An 18706-nucleotide genomic window follows, 5' to 3' on the forward strand; every position below is an offset into this window, starting at 1 on the left:
GTGCTCTTGAACACACACAGCCATAAGCACATCTGCCTGCTGCTTGTGTAGGGCCGCCTCTCCACAGGTGGCACTGACAGAGAGCCTGATGGCTCATGTCTTAGAGCAGTGAAGGGGAGGGACTCTGTTGCCACCTTCCTTCTCAGCTGTGCCCAGGATCAAGGCCCATGTAGCAAGGTCAATAAACCTTTGTAGACATTTACTCTGTGTCAGGACCCTGCTCTTCACGAGCTCCTACCTGTGCGGGGCACCCTGTTGATAGTCTGATCATCTTAATACAGTGTGGCTCCATAATGAAGCCTGTGGCATGGGAGGGCTTCGTGATCTCCCACCCACTCCCTATCTCGGCACCCCTCACCCCATTCTCATGTTCAGAAAGGAAGGACTTACCCCACTTATCTCCCACCAGGACAGGACAGCCAGCATGAAGTGTGTCACCGTCCCCCTCACCACTCCTATGCAGGTTCCACCAAAACAGTGCTGCATTCTGAAAACAAGAGAGGCCAGCCCCGCAGGAAAGTCAGGCCAGAATCTCAGTCCTTGGGAAGCCCGTGACTAAGGACAAATGCATGCTTGTGGTTCAATAAGGAAACCCTCCCTGCACTCTGGGGCAAGGCATGGTGAAAACAGCACAATCTGACATAAACTGCTGTACGCATGCATAGGCCACTGATTTAAAGCTCTGCTCCTCTCCAGGCCCTGAGTGTGCAGAGACAAAGCCCATCCAGCTCTATTCCTTGGAGTTCACGAGAGGCAGATAAAATAGAAAAGGGTGATACAGTGTGGGAAGTGAAGGGTAAGGTAAGGATGGGTGTGGTGGGATTACTGAGGACAGATGCCTAACAAAACCCACAAAGCAGAACAAGATATTCCTCAGTGGGAACTTCATTAGTTCCAGAGCTTATGCTCCTTGAGGCACTTATGACCAGCACCCAGGAAGTAGGCCTCATCATAACCCCCTCCCTGAAGTAGTCCATGCTTAGGGCCTTGAAATCATGTAACCAAGAAAGAGCAAAGGTAGGACTCAAGCCCAGGTGTTCTGACTCCAAGTCCTATGTGTTCTTTTGCCCCTACACTCTGCTTTTTTGTCCCATGCATTTCCTAGAAACTTAGTTTAATTTTGGCCATCAGAAATAGATCAAGCCTGAAGTAATGAAGGATACGCCGACACCTCTGTTCCTAAATCTAGAAGAGACGTCAAAGCCCTAGGTGCTCACAGACACATCTTTTATTGAATGCTTAGAACATGCCAGGCTCTGTACTGATTGTTTTATAGGCATGATCTCATGAATTTATTTTCATTTCATTTCTGAATTAGGTAAGGGCTGTCAGGGAGTTTGATAGATCTGAAACTTGGAGGAAATATTCATTCATTAAATAGAACTCTTACTGCATGACTCTCCTCTGGGCCTATCTTTCCCATAGCTCCAATTTCAGTGGTTACTACATATTAGCTTCTCTGTGAGCCCCGGAAGGAAAGGACTCTGAGCTTTCCTCTGTATCCTCCCTGCCTCTAGAATTCAGTGTGGATGCAATTAATAACTGCAGGAACAAACTACTGTAGAGAACCCAAGGGTCAATCAAAAGAGGTCTTCCCAGCCAGGCACAGTGGCACACGCCTGTCATCCCAGTGGCTCAGGAGGCTGAGGCAGGAGGATCATGAGTTCAAAGCCAGCCTCAGCAAAATCAAGCCACTAAGCAACTCAGTGAGACCCTGTCTCTAAATAAAATACAGAATAGGGCTGGGGATGTGGCTCAGTGGTAGAGTGCCCCTGAGTTCAATCTCTAGTGCCCTCCCCTAAAAAAATACAAATAAACAAACAAAAACAAATAGGTCTTCCCTTCCAGCTCTACTGTGACAGGGAAGATAAACACCTACTTGTCACAGAAGTATAAATAAACAGAGCCACAAGTAACATGCCAGAGAAATAGAGAAGACTGTGACTTTATGTTTGATCCTGAAAATCAGGGAAGACTTCTTGTTATCCCCCCCCTCCCAGGACTCGGATTGCAAGAAGAAGTGTGAAGGTTAGGGGGTTACTTCTGTGCCCTCTCAGCCCCCTCCTCTGGGAGCAGGCCCCACTCACCTTAACCACAGGCACGCTGAAGTTGGCGTAGATGAAGGCCGTGGCTCCTCCAGCTTCCACTGAGCTCAGCTACAATGCCAGAGGAAGAAGCCACAGTTAACATTGCCACCACATCCCTATTCTGTCCTGTGCTCAGTGGCCTGGCCTGTGACATCATTTTTGCATAGCTGCCCTCTTGTGGTGCCCTGTTTCAACTCTGAAAGACTGTCATCCTTGAAAGATAGTCCAACTTCAGGATTTAGGGAGACTTATTTCCTCATCTGTAAAATGTGAATAACACTAGTGAGAAAACAGTTTAGCAGTATGTATCAGGAGTACTAAATCTATGCATACCCATTTGAACCAATAACACTAATGCTAAGACTCTTTCCTAACCCTAACCAGCTGCTGTAGGGGACCCAAAGGTGACTCCAACAGAGTCCTTCCCCTCCAGGAGCTCTACTGTGACTGTTACCCTAATTTTCCTCACCTTAATCTTCACACTTCTGCTTATACTAAGTACCATACTATGAGTCAGAATTGTTGTTATTATTATTCTTCACATTTTATAGATTAAGAAATAAGTCTCCCTGAATAAGTCCCCTGGTGTTTGCCTGAAGGAACACAAGAAGACAAGATTTTGGGAGCCCTTCTTTCTTTTTCCTTTCAGCTAATATCCTTATTAAGGGCTACAATAAGTATATTCAAACTTTTTTGATTGAGACCCTCAGGGAGAAATGCATCATAATCTGACACACACATAAAGTTTCATAAAGACATTCCAACTGCATGAGACACCTCTGATATTTTTCCTTTTATTTATTTATTTTATTCTATTCTAGTACAGTTTTTAAAAATACAGATCAGATCCATTAAATTTAATTTCACAACCTACTAGTGGATCATAACTTGTGACTTGAACACCGGCTTAGATTACAACAATCTGTTTTTGAAAGGTGGCCATCTCAAGAACTATTTACTGCACCTTTCTCGGGTTCCCCAGATCACTCAGTTCCACTCTAGGTCACCTAAGCTGAGGGTTTCCACCACTGGTATATTCTTGGATTGCAGATATGTTTTCTTAATATAAAGATATTTTTTCTCGATTGTCAAAGAAATACATAGTAATCATAGACATTTTTTAATACAGGAAAGCATTTAAAAAATCACTTATCATCTTGCCATCCAGGAAAAAGAAATGCAGTATTATAGTTACATAGTAATAGCTGACATTTAGTAAGCACTGACTATATGCTAGACATCACACTAAGTACTTATACTAAATACTATACTAGAAGGATTAGTATTACTTATTATTATTTATATTTTACAGGTGAGGAAATAAATCTCAGAGATATTAAATACTTTTCAAAAGGTCACATAACTCTTCTGTGACAGTCAGGATTTGAGCTGAGTCAGTACTATCTGACTACAAAGTCCCTGCTCATAAACATTATGCTGTACTTTTGAACATTTAGGTTATTTCCAAATATTTACTATTATAAACAACACTGCACTGAAACTTTTTTTTTGCGGGGGATGTATGTGTGGTATTGGGGATTAAACCCAGGAGCACTCTATCACTAAATTACAACACTTTTTATTTTTTATTTTGAGACAGAGTCTCACTAATTTGCTCAAGCTGGGCTTGAACTTGCAATCCTCCTGCCTCAGACATCCAAACTGCTGTGATTACAGGCATGTGCCACCAAGCCCATCTTGAACATCTTTTTAAAAAATTTTTTTTTAGTTATAGGTGGACACAATACCTTTATTTTTATTTTTATGTGGTGCTGAGGATCGAACCCAGTGCATCATGCATGATAGGCGAGCATTCTACCACTGAGCCACAACCCCAGCCCCTGAACATCTTAATCAATGAAATTGTTTTTGAATTTTGGGTTGTTTTCACAGGAAAAAGAATTAGCGTTATGAGTCCAAATTGGAATATTTCTGATATATACTGCTAGATTATTTTCTTTTTTTATTAGCTACACATGACATTACAATGATCTTGGCAATTCATACATTTGAATCATTGGGGTTTAATTTCTCATTTTTCTGACTGTACAGATTGCAGAAGCTAAATTATTTTCTCACCAGCCATACAACATGAGAGAGCAAGTATTACCTCACTCTGCCTAGCACTACTAGAAGGTCCATGTTCTTTTAATTTTGTGGTCATCAAACCCCATCCCACCACAATCTGTGTTACAGAGCAAGAACTTTAGGCCTGAAGAGGTTGTCACTTACAGGAAACTGAACTGTCTTGGTGATTCAGAACCTGGAAATGGCAGTTTTAGCTGTCAGTGCTCCTTGGTTCCCACTGTGGCCACTTGGAGGGCCAATGGGAACAACTCGATCTTTGTGTTCAAGAAACTAACAGATGGGATGATTCTGTTCTGTTGTAGTCACTGTGGGTACAAGCATGACTCACCAGGGGCAACCTTGACTTTCCTGCATTCCTTTTCCTGTGGTTTTAGACACAATGTAAGGAATGATCAACCAACAAAAGAAAATCTCATTCTGTATGCAATGAAGTTCAAGGGCATGAACTGTAGAACAGTGCTAAAAGAGATATTCTTTATGAATACCTTCCCTGTATTAGGACTGAACTTATGTCCCGTCTGGGCAGAAAATCACTAACCTATTTCAAGTCCATCCTCTGTACTTCTTAGAAATTATTTTCTCTCTACAATATTACTCTTGTCTCCCACAAACCTTAACATTATTTGCCTTGAGAAATGTTTGATGGTCTTTACCCAACCTGAAGATGAAAATATTGGTCCTATGACACTAATTCCCCTTTATAGGGTTCTTTCCTTACTTGCTTGGTGGGATACAATGAGAGAAACATATGAAACTTTCCACAGTGACATTCCCCCTGCACTATCTCCTCAGATCCTTATGACAACCCTGTGAGGAAGTGCAGGGCAAGAAAATGAGTTCAAATAATTGATGTGATATGTACTGAGGCCCCATAGTAAACCACAGAATCAGGATCAGGCCAGCTGAGTTCAAAACCAAAGTGCATTCCATTCTACTGTGTCTCAAATGCCTAAAACTCAAATGTACATGCATGTTCTCTAATTCATTCTCTCTCTCTCTCTCTCTCTCTCTCTCTCTCTCTCTCTCTCTCTCTCACACACACACACACACACACACACACACACACAAATCCAGATGTGCACAATTGCCATTTAAAATTGCTGGGCCTTTATCCATCCTACCTTCATTACAATAACTGGGCCTCTGTATCTAGGGAACTAGCCATAAAAGATTTGGGCAAGGCAAGAGGGTAAAGAACAGACATACTGTGCCCCCAGATGCTCATATTGTCTGGTTGATATCTACACTTTTCACTGCCTGTGACCTCCCATGCCAGCTTCAGTGATCAGCCAGAGACACAACCAGCTGCAGATCCAAGATGTGCTCCCTGCCTGGCAGCTGGCTTCAGCTGTGCCTGATCAGAATGACCACCGAGAGGTCAGATGCCATGTTTAAGAAGTAGTCTCCAGTTAGTTCTTCAGAAAGCATAAAACTTAGCCACTGGAGACAAAACCAGAATTGCAGGCATAGAGACTATATGCAATGCCAGTCTCTGACTGCCCTTTCTTGGCTCTTGTATCTTCAGAAACCAGATACAGGCCTGAGAGAAGAGGGAAAGCTAAGGGAGTGTCTGCTCATCCAACGAGCCTGAAAACAGGACTTCATCTTTGGTTGTTATTCACAGCCTCAGTCAGGAGTAATCTTTTCCAATAAGTGTTTGCTTCTAATAATCTCTTCCAAGTGAGAGATGATCAGAATTATGGCTTAGGTGTGAAGAAGGAAATAAACCCACAGGACCTGAAGGGAAGGTGATGGGTGAGATAACAAATGCTGGGACCAAGTCCCACAGGACCAGGCCGGGAACCAGAAGAGACAAATTTATTGTTTTGCTTTTTCAGGGGATATAGTGGAGATTTTACTGAAGAATTTATGGGGAAATAGGAGGCGGATTTTTCACTGAGACTTCTCTGAGATTTTCATCTTAGAGACCACACCTGAGGAATTTCTCTGTCAGCCTCCCTGTGCTTTCCTGCTGGTGACTGAGCTGCCTGTCTCTCCTCTCTCTCTCTCCCACACCTCTGCAGCTGCACTTAAGGGCCCTGCTTTCCAACTTAAGTAGGCTGTGGGACCTCAAAGAGGGAGACTCCTGTATGCTCTTCCTGCATTTTTAAGTCTCACCAACTCTTGGCCTTCATTGTAAACCTACTGTCCATCCTAATCCATGGCCTATGACAAGGTCATATTAGATCCATTCCTTTATATCTCCTATAGTGTTGAACAAAAAAAAATGCTATTTAAAATTAATAAATTTCCTGAAGACTTTTGTGTTTAGTACCAGATAAAATCAATACATGAAATTGTTTTGAACACCATAAAAAAGAGGAGAGATATAGTTATTAGGTAAGAAGCCCTGGTCCCTCCAGAGCAAGACTCACATAGATCATAAATGTTGCAACTCGGTTTCCAGACTTCATTCTGTATAAGGGGCTGCTTGGTGACTGAGACAAAAATAGAACATAACATTATTTTATGCAGATGGCACCAGGATGACATAATGAGGGGACCATGTGCTCATCTTTGCTGGCAGGTACTCAATACTCTTTACTAGACACTATTTATTAGACACTCACATGAATGAATTGTGTGCTAATCAAATAGAACTACTTGTCAATAGTGAAAGCTCTATATGAGAGGTGAATTTTGCCTTTGGGTTCTGTGAAATAAATTCATATGTAAATTCTTATAGATCATTATTCTGTAGGAATACCAAATGATAAGTGGAGTTCCCAATTACTTGCCAAAGAGAAATTTTTTTTTTTGGTCATAGAACAATCTGAAATAAAACTTACATACCATAAAATTCACCCATTGTAAGCATACTATTTGATGAACTTTAGCTAATTTCAACATTTGTCCAACCACCTCCACAATCCAGTTTTAGAACATTTCCATTGACTGGTAAAGTTCTCTCATGCCAGTGTTCAGTTAATCCCTCTATAACTCTGAGCAATACACTTACCTACTTTCCATTCTGTTTTTTCCCTTTTCATATAAATAGAATCATAAAATGTGGAATCTTATCCATCAGGCTGCTCTTGCTTGTGCACTATTTTGAAGGTTCTTCTCTGTGGTTGGATGTACCTGTCCATTCTTTCCCTTGATGAATAGTATTCCATTGTGCAGATATATAAAAATTTGTTATCCATTAACCTATGGATGGACTTAAGCTGTTTCTAATTCTTGGCTAATAAAGCTACTATGAACATTCACATGCAAGTGTGTGTATAGATGTATATTTCCTTTTCTCCTGTGTAAAATATCTGGAATTGAAGTGGCTGGATCATAGGCTGGTGTATCTTTAACTTTTTAAGAACTGCCAAACTCTTTTCCAAAGTGACTGTTTTATTTGACATCCCCCCAGTGTGTGAGTCGTCACTATCCTCACCCACACTTGGTATGATCTCATAAGATATCTTTTTCATTTTAGCTCTTCTAATAGGAATACAGCGATATTTCATTGTGGGTTCAACTTTCATTTTTCTAATGGTGTTGAGCATCTTTTCACATGTTTATTAGTCATTTATTTCTCTTCTTTGAAGTGCCTATTTAAATAATCTTTTGCTCATTTAAAATTTTTGAGTTGTGAGGCCAGGGTTGTGGCTCAGTGGTACAGCGCTTGCCTGGCACATGTGAGGTACTGGGTTCGATCCTCAGCACCAAATAAAATGTGAATAAATAAAATAAAGTTAAGAAAAAGAAAACAAATTAAACTCACCCTTAAAAAAATTAGTTGTCTGTTGAGTTACAGAAGTTCTGCATATATTTTGGATACAAATCCTTTATCAAGTATATAATTTACAAATATTTTCTCCTTATTGGTGACCTGATTCTTCATTTTCTAATGGTGTTTTCTGAAAAGCAAGATTTAATTTTGACAAGGTCCAATTTATCACTTTTTTCTTCTTTTATGGATCAGAATTTGGTGATCTATAACTCTGCTTTGCCTAACCTGTGGTTATAAAGATTTTCTCTTAGGTTTTCTTCTAGAAGTTTGTTTTTTTTAAAAGAATATATTCTTTTTTATATACATTTTATTTATTTTTATGTGGTGCTGAGGATCAAATCCCATGCCTTGCACATGCAAGGTGAGCCACAACTCCAGCCCCTCTTCTAGAAGTTTTATATTTTGCATATACATCTACAATCCATTTTGCATTGATTTTCATAAATGTCATGAAATAGATTCTGATGTTGCTATCATTATTTTGCTGGTAGATTATTGAATTATCCCAGCACCATTTGTTGAAAATGCTATATTTTCTTCATGGCGTTTCCTTGGCATCTTTGTGAAAAAAACAACTGACCATAATTGTACAGGCTTATTTCTGGATCCTCCATTCTGTTTCCTTGACCTATGTTTCTGTCCTTCCACCAATACCATATATAGCCCTGGTTCTTGTAGCTCTACTCTGGAAATGACTATATGATGTCTGTGAATGAATAAGTGAACAAATGAACAAATGAATCATGAAATCAGGTAGTGTATAGCCTCCAATTTTGTTCTTCTTTTTCTAAATTGTTTGGCTATTCTAGTCCTTTGCATTTCCATATACATTTTAGTATCCGTGTATTAATTTCTACAAAAATAAGCCCTCTGGAATTTTAATAATGTTGGGGTTGAATGTATAGTTAGATTTTGGGGCTGTTTTTTTAACCCTCAAAAATTGATTGTTACTGCCAGCAAAGGCAGGCAGTTGAGATCATAAGAAAAGAAGAAGGGCTGAGATAAGGACAGTCCTCCCTGGGAAGTCCCCATATGAACAGGAGACAAGATTCCATAACAGGCCACATTCTGCCAACATAGCAAATTCTGGAAAGTGGAATGGTGACAGATAAGAAAACGAACCAGCAACAATCAGCTAAAACCAAGATTTTTAGATATTCCCTAAATAAGAACATTTGTTCTAAGATTTCATTTTGTATGACTCTGAGAGCCCTACAAGAGCTACATCTCACATAAATAAGCAATGCATTCACTTTGGCCTCAGAAGATTGGTCATCGGACCCATTGTTACCGTAGCATGGTCAAAGTGAGGCTCATAGTGCCCTCCAATGCCATAGTTCACCACCTGGAGATACTCTGCGTAGGGAGGCTGGACATCAAGGCCTGTGAGGGCTGCGATGCGGTGGTCAAGGGTCACCAGCATTGGGTCAACAGTGTCCTTTAGCCAGGCACTAAAACATACCACAGAGTAGAACATCAGTGATTCAGTGCTGGAAATGACTACATGTCATGTCTGTGAATGAATAAAGGATCAAATGGATACAAGTTCTGGGGGGCCAGGGGAGAGGGGAAGAGAAGCAGCATGAATGCCTGATCAAATACACATCCCTCATGTTAAGTCTGCCCAATTCACTTTGCTTTCTGTCTCAACATTCACAGGTGCATTCACTCAATTAAACATTCTCGGAGGCCATAACCCATTCCTGAGCTAGGTGCTGAGGCTATAGAGTAAAGGTGCACGGCACCCATGACTGCGACACCCATGACTGTGACTGCCCCTGAAACTGCTATGTGGTAAAGACTTCTACAACAGAGGAAGCCGGTGCCATAATGGAAAAGCTTGGGATTTAAAGTAAGAAGATTTCTGAACATTCTAGCATGCCCCTGTAGTCCCAGCGACTCAGGAGACTAAGACAGGAAGATCACTTGAGCCTAGGAATTTGAGGCCAGTCTGTGCAACATAGTAAGACCCAAAAGAAAGAAAGAAGGGAGGGAGGGAAGAATTCAAGCAATAAGACTAGTTCCTGATCCTCTCTCTGTGAGATCCTAAGTCAGGTACTTAATTTTGAGCCTAAGAGTCAGTGTGCTCTTCAATAAAATGAGGATAATAATAATATCTGCTTCACAGACTCATGAAGATTGTGAGAGAAACACTACGAGGATGCTTTGTAAGCTGGGTTGGTGACTGCTGTGAATTCCAGGAGCATCTCTGGGAAACCAGGACAGGTCAAAGACCAAAGAACATACAGCTCAGACTCTTCCTAAATGTCTTGTTGAGATTCTGACAAAGTAGAATTTTGGAATCAGAATTTAGGTTCCAGGGAAATGAGGACATGCTCCCCAAGCAAAGCCTCATGGGAACAGCATGAAGGCTTCGAAGGGAAGAACCCTGGCATGACCTTGGAAGACCACTTCTTTGCTCTTTAAATGATGACTAACAGAAAATAAGTAGAGTGAGAAAATGAGAAATACACTTTAAACTGCTGGGGAGCAGAGAGGAAGGAGTTAATTCTACCAAGGCAATTAGGTAAAATGGTAACATTTAAACAAAATTCTGAAGGGTGTGTACCAATTCAACAGACGGAAAAGGGCAGGTGTATTCCAGCCTGAAGAAATTGCATGAGTACAAGCATGAAGGTGTGACGATAAATATGTGCAAAGGTCCTTACAAGATGCTCATGAACTTCCCAACTTGCAAACCATGAGCTAGATAAACTTCTATTCTTTATATATTATCCATTCTGTAGTATCCAATTATTGCAACCAAAAATGGACTGAGAAATGGGTAATTGATAGTGAAGGTGACAGCAGACAGACATGAGTGTTGGGAACATGAGGTTAAGGGGAAATTCTATAAACTGAGCTGACTCCCATGTGCTTTCTTAAAAAAAAAAAAAAGCAATTTAATTTATCTGCAGCCCTGCCTGGGTTAAGTTAATAAGATGTATTACATTGGGGCTGGGGTTGTGGCTCATTGGTAGAGTGCTTACCTAGCATATGTGAGGCACCACATAAAAATAAATAAAATAAAGTTATTGTATCCATCTATAACTAAATATATATTACATTTCTCAGCGACCAACCTGCTATCTGCAGGAGAAATACAGGACCAAAATGCCAATAAGGAGAACACATTACCCTGAAGTGACTTTTGTGTAAGAACAAGTTCAATGGGCCAAAGAGACTTAGAGTTGCTTTGGGCCTTTAGCATGTGCAGTGGGGCTTGGAAGTTTGAGGCAATCCCGCTGAAGTCAAAAGTCAAGAGGTGGACCTGGCTGGGACTCTCTGGAAACTTCTCTGGGACCCTCAACAGAACTGGAGGGCAGGAGTGAGATGTGGCCCTTCTCCTCTCTGTAAGGACCCACTCTCTCCCTTGAGAATGTCCCCTTCTCCTATTCCTTCTAATAAATTTACGCCTCTGAACAACATGTTTGAAAGCTCTCTGGTGTGATCCCAAGAACTGGACCTCCACAATGCCTCACCTTTGCAGCTACTTGGCCCCACAGGCAGGCCCTTGCTCTGTAACAAAGGTTGTGAGCAAGAAAATGATTTGGCAATTCAGAGCTCCCCGAGGACTTCTGAGAGACCAATTCCAGTGGAGTTATGAGGACAGAACCAAAATTCAGAGGATTAAGGAGTGATGTGAGAGGGTGGAGGTATTTGATCTGAAAAGAAAATATCACCTATTCCCCTAAAGGAAACAAATCTAAATAGAAGATTGAATATTCTTTAACACAAGAATTTCAGAAAGGTTAGAAAAGACAATGAAGTTGAGGTCACACAGACCTTTTATTTTTTTTTTTTTATATTTTTTAGTTGTCAATGGACCTTTATTTTAGTTATTTATACATGGTGCTGAGAATCGAACCCAGTGCCTCATGCATGCTAGGCAAGCACTCTACCACTAGGCTACAACCCCAGCCCCACACAGACCTTTTAAATAATGGTGAATAACTCCTAATGCTAAAGGTACCAGTTAGGCCAAAATGATTCTGAATGAAAGCTTTCATTTCTCACCTCATTTCCTAGGCAACGCAAACTAACCATCCATTCTGAGATCTGGTCTCCCCAGGGAGGCTGCCAACGCTGTCTCCCGTGGCTTAGGGGGAGATTTTTTTCCTCCTACTGTATCATCAGTCCCCTCAGTGCAAATAAGGGATTCAAGGGGAGGGCAGGGGTGGAGGGAAGAGGAAAAGCTGGACTCCCACAGTTGAATCTCTTCCTCTGGAGAAGCCCTGAGGTCTTGGAAGTCTATTCATCCCTTTTGCTGAATGTTGGCAAGCTGTGCTTGCATATGAATCAGGAGGTGGGAATGGAACCTTATAAAGTCAAATTACAAATGCAGGCAGGAATTTTCTGGAAAAGTGATCCTGGTTAGAAGAATAATTATATGCTTATTCTGGGATAGAAGGCAAAGGAGTTTTTTTTCAAGTCTTTTCCTCATGGCCTCCCTCATGAATTCCTCAGAAATATAACAAACTCGAGTGAGGACAGTGGAAACTTCTTCCTCTCAGAAAGAATGTAGAGATATATAACATTCTCAACATTGACCTGTAGGGTCTCCAAGTGTCCTTGCCAACCGGGCGGTCAGCTGTGCCTGGGCCCAGGAGTCTGAGAGGAAGGGCTTCTCTTACCTTTTGCTGATACGGTACTCCACTTGCAACTGCTTTTCCCCTGATGCCACCACTGATCTCTGGAGCTGGTGGGAAGGACATGAGACAAAGTCCAGGCAGTTATGATGCATGGGGAGGGGCTGTCATGTCCACAGACATGCCCTTTAGGGAAGCACAAACATAGACAATAGCCAGTTCCTTCGTCATTAGAGGATATTTTGCACATGGTACTATTTTAGGGATGAAAATGAAAAAACTCAAAACAAGTGACCAAAAATCTTATCCTTAACCACAGGATCTGGTAGCCAGCAAGTACTTAATAAAAGTTTGTCTAACTGAAATGAACTGATTCTTGAATCTACTTTGTGTCTGTTAGTCTGTGGTCAGAACAAGGGCTATTTCTCATCCTTCTTTGTAGCACAGTGTGGGTCACCAGCCCTCACATAAGGTAGGCTGCACTTGGTGTTTGTTGAATTAAATGAGCTCCTTCCACAACAGCAAAGTGTGTGCTCAGAGGCAGCTGCTTCATTTGAACGATTGAAACAAAAGCCCTTCCTCACAGAGAAGCACAATCCCTTTTACTTCAACTGCCTTGATGAGGAAAAATCTATAAACAATTTGAAGTCACTGATTTAACTCAATGTCTCTATTTTGTTGTGAATATCTGGTTATATATAGCTCTTAAATTATTTTTCACAAAGTACTTCCTAATGGCAAAATCACTGAATGAGGGACCAAAAGATAAACATTACTTATTTACACGAGGATGTGTCTACTTCTGCTTCTGTCATCAGAGTAGCAGCTCTGTGAGGGCAAGGTCTTGGTCTGTTTTCACAGCTGTGTCCCCAGGGTACAGAGCTGGGCAGGGAGGTGCTCAGTATGGATTAAGCAAACAAACAGATGAACAAAATAGTGCCCTGTGCTGAAAGGTACTCCCAGGACTCAGCCAGCCCTGGTGCTTCCCAGGAAGTTGGGATTCTAGTGGGGACAGTCTATAAAACACAGCACCTCAACACGTTCCTTGGCCTGTTGTTCCACAAGATTAGGATGCAGGGAATCAGGTTACTGATATTATCTCTATCCATCCTTCACTAATCGTTCCTGGTATCCTCTTCCTGGGATATTCATAGAGGAGAGAGGAGGAATTCAAAAAGGACAGATGAAAGATGTTTCCTTCTGTTATTTTAGGGCAAAATCAAGGACTTAAAAAAAAATCCTGGGCTGGGGTTGTGGTCAGTGGTAGAGCGCTTGCCTTGCTTGTGAGGCACTGGGTTCAATTCTCAGCATCGCATGTAAATAAATAAAGATTCATCAACAAGCAAAAAAAAAATATATTTAAAAAAATTCGGGAAGTCCTCCAATTAAGGAGCTACTCTGTACCTAACTCCTTTAACATTCATTTACTGTTTACCTCCAAGTTATTCAATGTATTGGTTGTCTTCTGTCCTAAGTATTCTGCTATGCATTGGAAGAACAATACATTAACCCAGAGTCCTTGACCACATGTCATATAATGGGGCCATAACAGCAAGTACAGAGTGCTGTGGAAATACAAAGATGGGCATCTAGCTCACTCTTACAGGGATAGGAAGGCTTCCCAGGATATCCATAAGACCCATTGCAATCATACAGGTAAAAAGACATCAAGAGTTTTGCAGGCAGAAAGAAGAAACAGCACAAGCCATTTACAGAAAAGAAAGCTCCCTGCAGTGGAGTGTCAAGTACAAGAGGGAGATGTGGTGAAAGGGGTGAGCAGCAGTCAGGCCATGGCGCTTTGTAAACATTTAAGGACACAGTAACCCATTAAAGAGTCAAAGCAAGGCATTTAGAAGGAAATCTGGCTTTTAAAGATTACACTGACTGCGGGAGGCACAACACAGGCAAAGGCATTTTAAGAAAGACAATACATGATGCTTGCTAGTTTATATCATGGCCAGGGAGACAGAGTACTAACCCATGAAACAGCTACTAACATCAAACAACATATAAACGGTAGACTAGCTGGGATGGTGGCACGCACTCAGGAGACTGAGGCAGGAGGATCATGAATTCAAAGTCAGCCTCAGCAACTGAGTGAGGTTCTAAAGCAACTCAATGAGACCCAGTCTCAAAAAATATATATATTTTTTAAAAAGGGACAGAGTGTGGCTCCGTGGTTAAGTGCCACTGTGTTCAATTCCTGGTACCAAAATTTAAAAGTTAATTACCAAATGACTCATGACAAAAGTTTTGAGTTCAGAGGATGAATGCATTATGACATGTGGCCCCCCCGCCCCCACAAGTGCTCTGAAATGTAGAGTCACTCAAAGAACCAATGAAAGTAGACCAGAGCAGTTAGGACTAGCAGGCCCGAGGGAGGCGTGGGGTTTTAACAGAATCTTCCAGGGTGGGCAGGATGGGGATAGAGAAGTGATGAAAGAGCAAGCTTTGGAAAGGTACAGCGGAAAGGAAACAGGTAAATCCAACTCAAGCCTCTGCAGCTTCTGTGCTCAGCTGTGGGGAGTGGGGGGTTAGGGGGACACTGCCACACAAACCCAGGGCTTACTTCTGGAAGAATCCAAGGCCAGTCAGGCATCAGCAACTTCTGGGGGAAGGGAGTCTGGTAAGGCTTTTGTGTGCCACATGGAAGACCTGTCCTGAAGGATTCCATGAACATCTCTGGGGGGGCCACCTGTCCCATCACCATGGCAACAGAGCTGTTCTGAGTAAAAAGCCACTGCTGGCCAAATGTGACTGCTGACGCTATTGAAAATATATTGTCCCATCACCAGTAGAGCTTGATCATTTTAAAAACATCATGTACAAAGATTCCAGACTTGCCCAGAGAGACTTTGGGTTAAACCGATTATTTCTGTTCTGCCTCCAGTCCATGTCTGCTGCTCTGCCAGGCTGGGTCCCAGAGTGGAGATGGGAAGGCAGAGCTGCAGCCCACCCAGGGCAGACATGTAATGTGGGGACTGTCACTAGATTCAGGGGCTGCTTGTTACCACACATAACTTAGGCTATAAGAACAGCAGAACGGCAACCAATCTACCTCTAAGTGTCAGTAATGACATTGCTACATGTATGACCTTCCTCTCCCTGGGCCTTAGTTCCCTCTTTAACAAGATTATGAAGTTGAACTAAATAATCTTTCCGTCTGTCAGTCTGTAAATATGTATTAGGATTTTATTCCTTGTCCCTGTCATGTTTTCCATTTCTTCTACTAATTAATGGCTGGTGTTTGAGGAAGTTTCCTTTTTATTTTTTGAGGTGAGATTTACGTACAACGACAAGCATAGACCTCAAGTGGACCATTTGCTGAGTCTTGACAACTGTTACAGCTATGGACTCCACACTCTTAAGAAGATACTGAGAGCACATTTTCAACATTCTAGAAAAATCCTTTGGCACCTCATCCCACTTAATCCTTTCCCTCTAGAGGCAATTGCTGTTGTGATTTCCTCCACCATCTTATGGGGCTGGCTGGCATTCTGAACCCCTGGACTGATGAAGGGTCTAGCTGTGGAGCCTTCCTTTCTCATGCTCTGAACTCCAGGCATGTGAAGACACAGGAGCTTTGGGGACACTCACCCATGGTTCTGCAAGCTCGCGAATTTTCTGAGCCTCTGAGTCACTGACAAAGTCATGATAGAGAGCAACATAGGGCTCTAGGTGAATGATCTCCTTCCGGATGGGCTGCAGAAGCAGGTAGGGGCTGGAATTGGTCTCATAGGAGCAGTAGAGGCTAGGGATCTGGTAGTGAATGGGCTGGAAGGAAAAAATAGACTCAGCATAAAAGAAGATGACCTAAGAGTGAAATCATCTTAGGGGAACTAAAGCATAAAACCAGGAATTTGAGAGATATTGAATAAGGTTACTTGGATACTATCCAAGGGAGCTTTATTGTTCTTCAAGGCATCAGCTTTTCCCCTTTTCACTGTCCAAATTCTAGCTTCTCACTCTGTAGCCAGGCCTATCCCCTTTCTTTTTTCCTGAGGAATCCTACCTGGGAGCCCAGGGTCTGACATAACCCCTCATATGTGTCTCTAGTCCGCAGGTGGGGCACTCTGGGTCTCTGGATGACAGCCTCAGCTACAGCCTGGTGGGGGCTCTCTGCCAAGAGCCTTTCATATTTCAACACATTCCTGGCCATCCTCTTATTTTCTGGGCCTGGGGAAAATCAGAGCAGGGAATAATACAGATTAACAAACACTAGCCCCAGAAAGTGCTACTAAGATTGCCTGCAACTTTACTGTCACAGAAGACTGGCACTAGAACATTCTGAATAACTCCTTGACAGTGCCCATATTCCCAGAAGAGAATCTGGTATTTAAAAAAGACTGACTTGCACCCGGTGGGTCTGAAAGTGCAAAAGGTTTTGGGAAGGAAGGTGGTACCTACACTCTTAGATCCAGGGACCATGAAGATGACTGTTCTGGGATGGCATTATGGTTAGTTTTATCCATAGAATAGAAACTTCATTCATTAATTTGTTCATTCATTCATTACCCATCCATTCAATAAATGCTCAATAAACACCTACTATGTACCAGATACTGTGCTAGAGGCTAACCTCCCAGAGTTCAGAGTCTAATGACCACTTAGAAGAAAACATGTCAGGGGCTGGGGATTGTAGCTCAGTGAGGCACTGGGTTTGATCCTCAGCACCACATAAAAATAAATAAGTAAATAAAATAAAGATATATTTTTTAAAAAGAAGAAAAAAAAACATGGTAAGGACAATAAAAGGAAGTCCAGAGAGTCAAAGCCTATGTTACAGGGACCCAACCTGTTCTTCCCTGGGGGACCCGAAGCTAATTCATCCTCGGCTCCATTAGATCCCTCAGCATTCCTAACAGGCCTAGACCCAGATCAGTGCAATATGAAACAAAGGGATTTTGGATTTGGGTTCTAGGCTAATTCCCACAAGCCCTTGAGAAACCCTGTGTCTTGCTTGTGCCCACCTGTTTGTGCCCACTTTGGCTGCAAGATGCCCCATGGGTTGGCAGCTACCCATGGCCCGCTGGCCTCTGTGTATGACTCTCAGTGCATCTCAGAAGGAGGTGCTGAATTGTTCTAATGCTCCCAAGGTGTCTGAAGAGCCCTGTGTGCTTCTAACCATCACAACCACCCTGGCAAAAGAGCAAAGGAGTGAGCAGAAGTTACTATTCCTTTCTAACAAAAGGAAAAATCAGATTTTGGAGAATGGAAATGATGAGCCCAAACTCAAGTGAAAAATACTGCAAAGCTAGCATGAGCTGGGACCCTCAACTTACCAGGCCCTATTTACTCACCTGTAATAGCACACAATTTTGATTTTGGGGGGAGAGACAGAGATTTTTAAAAATATATTTATTTTTCAGTCCCTCATGTATGCTAGGCAAGTGCTCTGCCACTGAGCTACAATGCCAGCCCCATCTACACTATTTGTAATGCTACAAGGTAATGCTATTAAATAATTGTTTTACTGTTATCACCTAATGAAAAATGACAAAAAAAAAATTCTGTACGTGTTCAGAAGAGATGCCACTTTTCTCAACTATCTTCAATCTGAAGTTGGTTGGGTGGTTGGGTTCACAGATGTGGAGAGCAGACTGTACTAAATGGATTCATTAAAAAGTTATGAATAAATATAGTTATAAAATCCTACATGAAATATCTTATAAATATTAGGACAATTAAAATAGCTTTTGTGTCTTATTTGAGTATCTAAATACCTTATTAAAAGAAAACCTAGGAAGCCATTCACTATCAAAATTTTAAGCAAAATTATCCAAGCTGAGCCAGGAAGCGTCTTCCTCCAGTTCGACTCACTTTGTTGTCGGCAAGGCTCTCCCTGAAGGGGAATGAAGTTGAACTCTAGCCACCTGGGCAGGATGCTCGCCTAGCAAAGTGAGCTCTGGTTTTAAAGGAAAGAACTGATAGCTCTCTGTAAACAGCCAAAGTGAATAATCCTCTGAATCATGCTCCTTCCTGCACACACAGCACACACTGATTTCATTCATTCCTGGGACTTCCAAATTCATTCCTAGGACATTCATTCCTTGGTCTTTAAAATGTCTCTGAAGAAACTGGTTCCCAGCCTGGGTTTGTTCCATTTGAAGTTTTATCCATAGAATAGATTGAACATCTCTGCATTTTCCAACTGACTTACAAATTTCCCCCAGTGCACTGATGTTCATATACACCAAAATTTGAAATGTTCTTTAGAT

General features: G+C 41.8%; 1 protein-coding gene across 1 annotated transcript in view; it reads right to left on the bottom strand.

The window, feature by feature from the left end:
* P4ha3 (prolyl 4-hydroxylase subunit alpha 3) overlaps positions 1 to 18706 on the bottom strand; it is a 32200-nt gene that overhangs the window by 436 nt on the left and 13058 nt on the right. The window contains exons 6-12 of the mRNA XM_026379519.2: positions 16501 to 16664; positions 16086 to 16262; positions 12534 to 12598; positions 9191 to 9350; positions 6551 to 6613; positions 2088 to 2156; positions 391 to 487 (exon numbers count right to left, since the gene is read on the bottom strand). Coding sequence (XP_026235304.2) covers positions 391 to 487; positions 2088 to 2156; positions 6551 to 6613; positions 9191 to 9350; positions 12534 to 12598; positions 16086 to 16262; positions 16501 to 16664 — 795 coding nt within the window. The remainder of the gene's footprint in view (positions 1 to 390; positions 488 to 2087; positions 2157 to 6550; positions 6614 to 9190; positions 9351 to 12533; positions 12599 to 16085; positions 16263 to 16500; positions 16665 to 18706) is intronic.

This window comes from Urocitellus parryii, chromosome 4 (genome assembly GCF_045843805.1).
Source record: "Urocitellus parryii isolate mUroPar1 chromosome 4, mUroPar1.hap1, whole genome shotgun sequence".
Taxonomy (NCBI): Eukaryota; Metazoa; Chordata; class Mammalia; order Rodentia; family Sciuridae; genus Urocitellus; species Urocitellus parryii.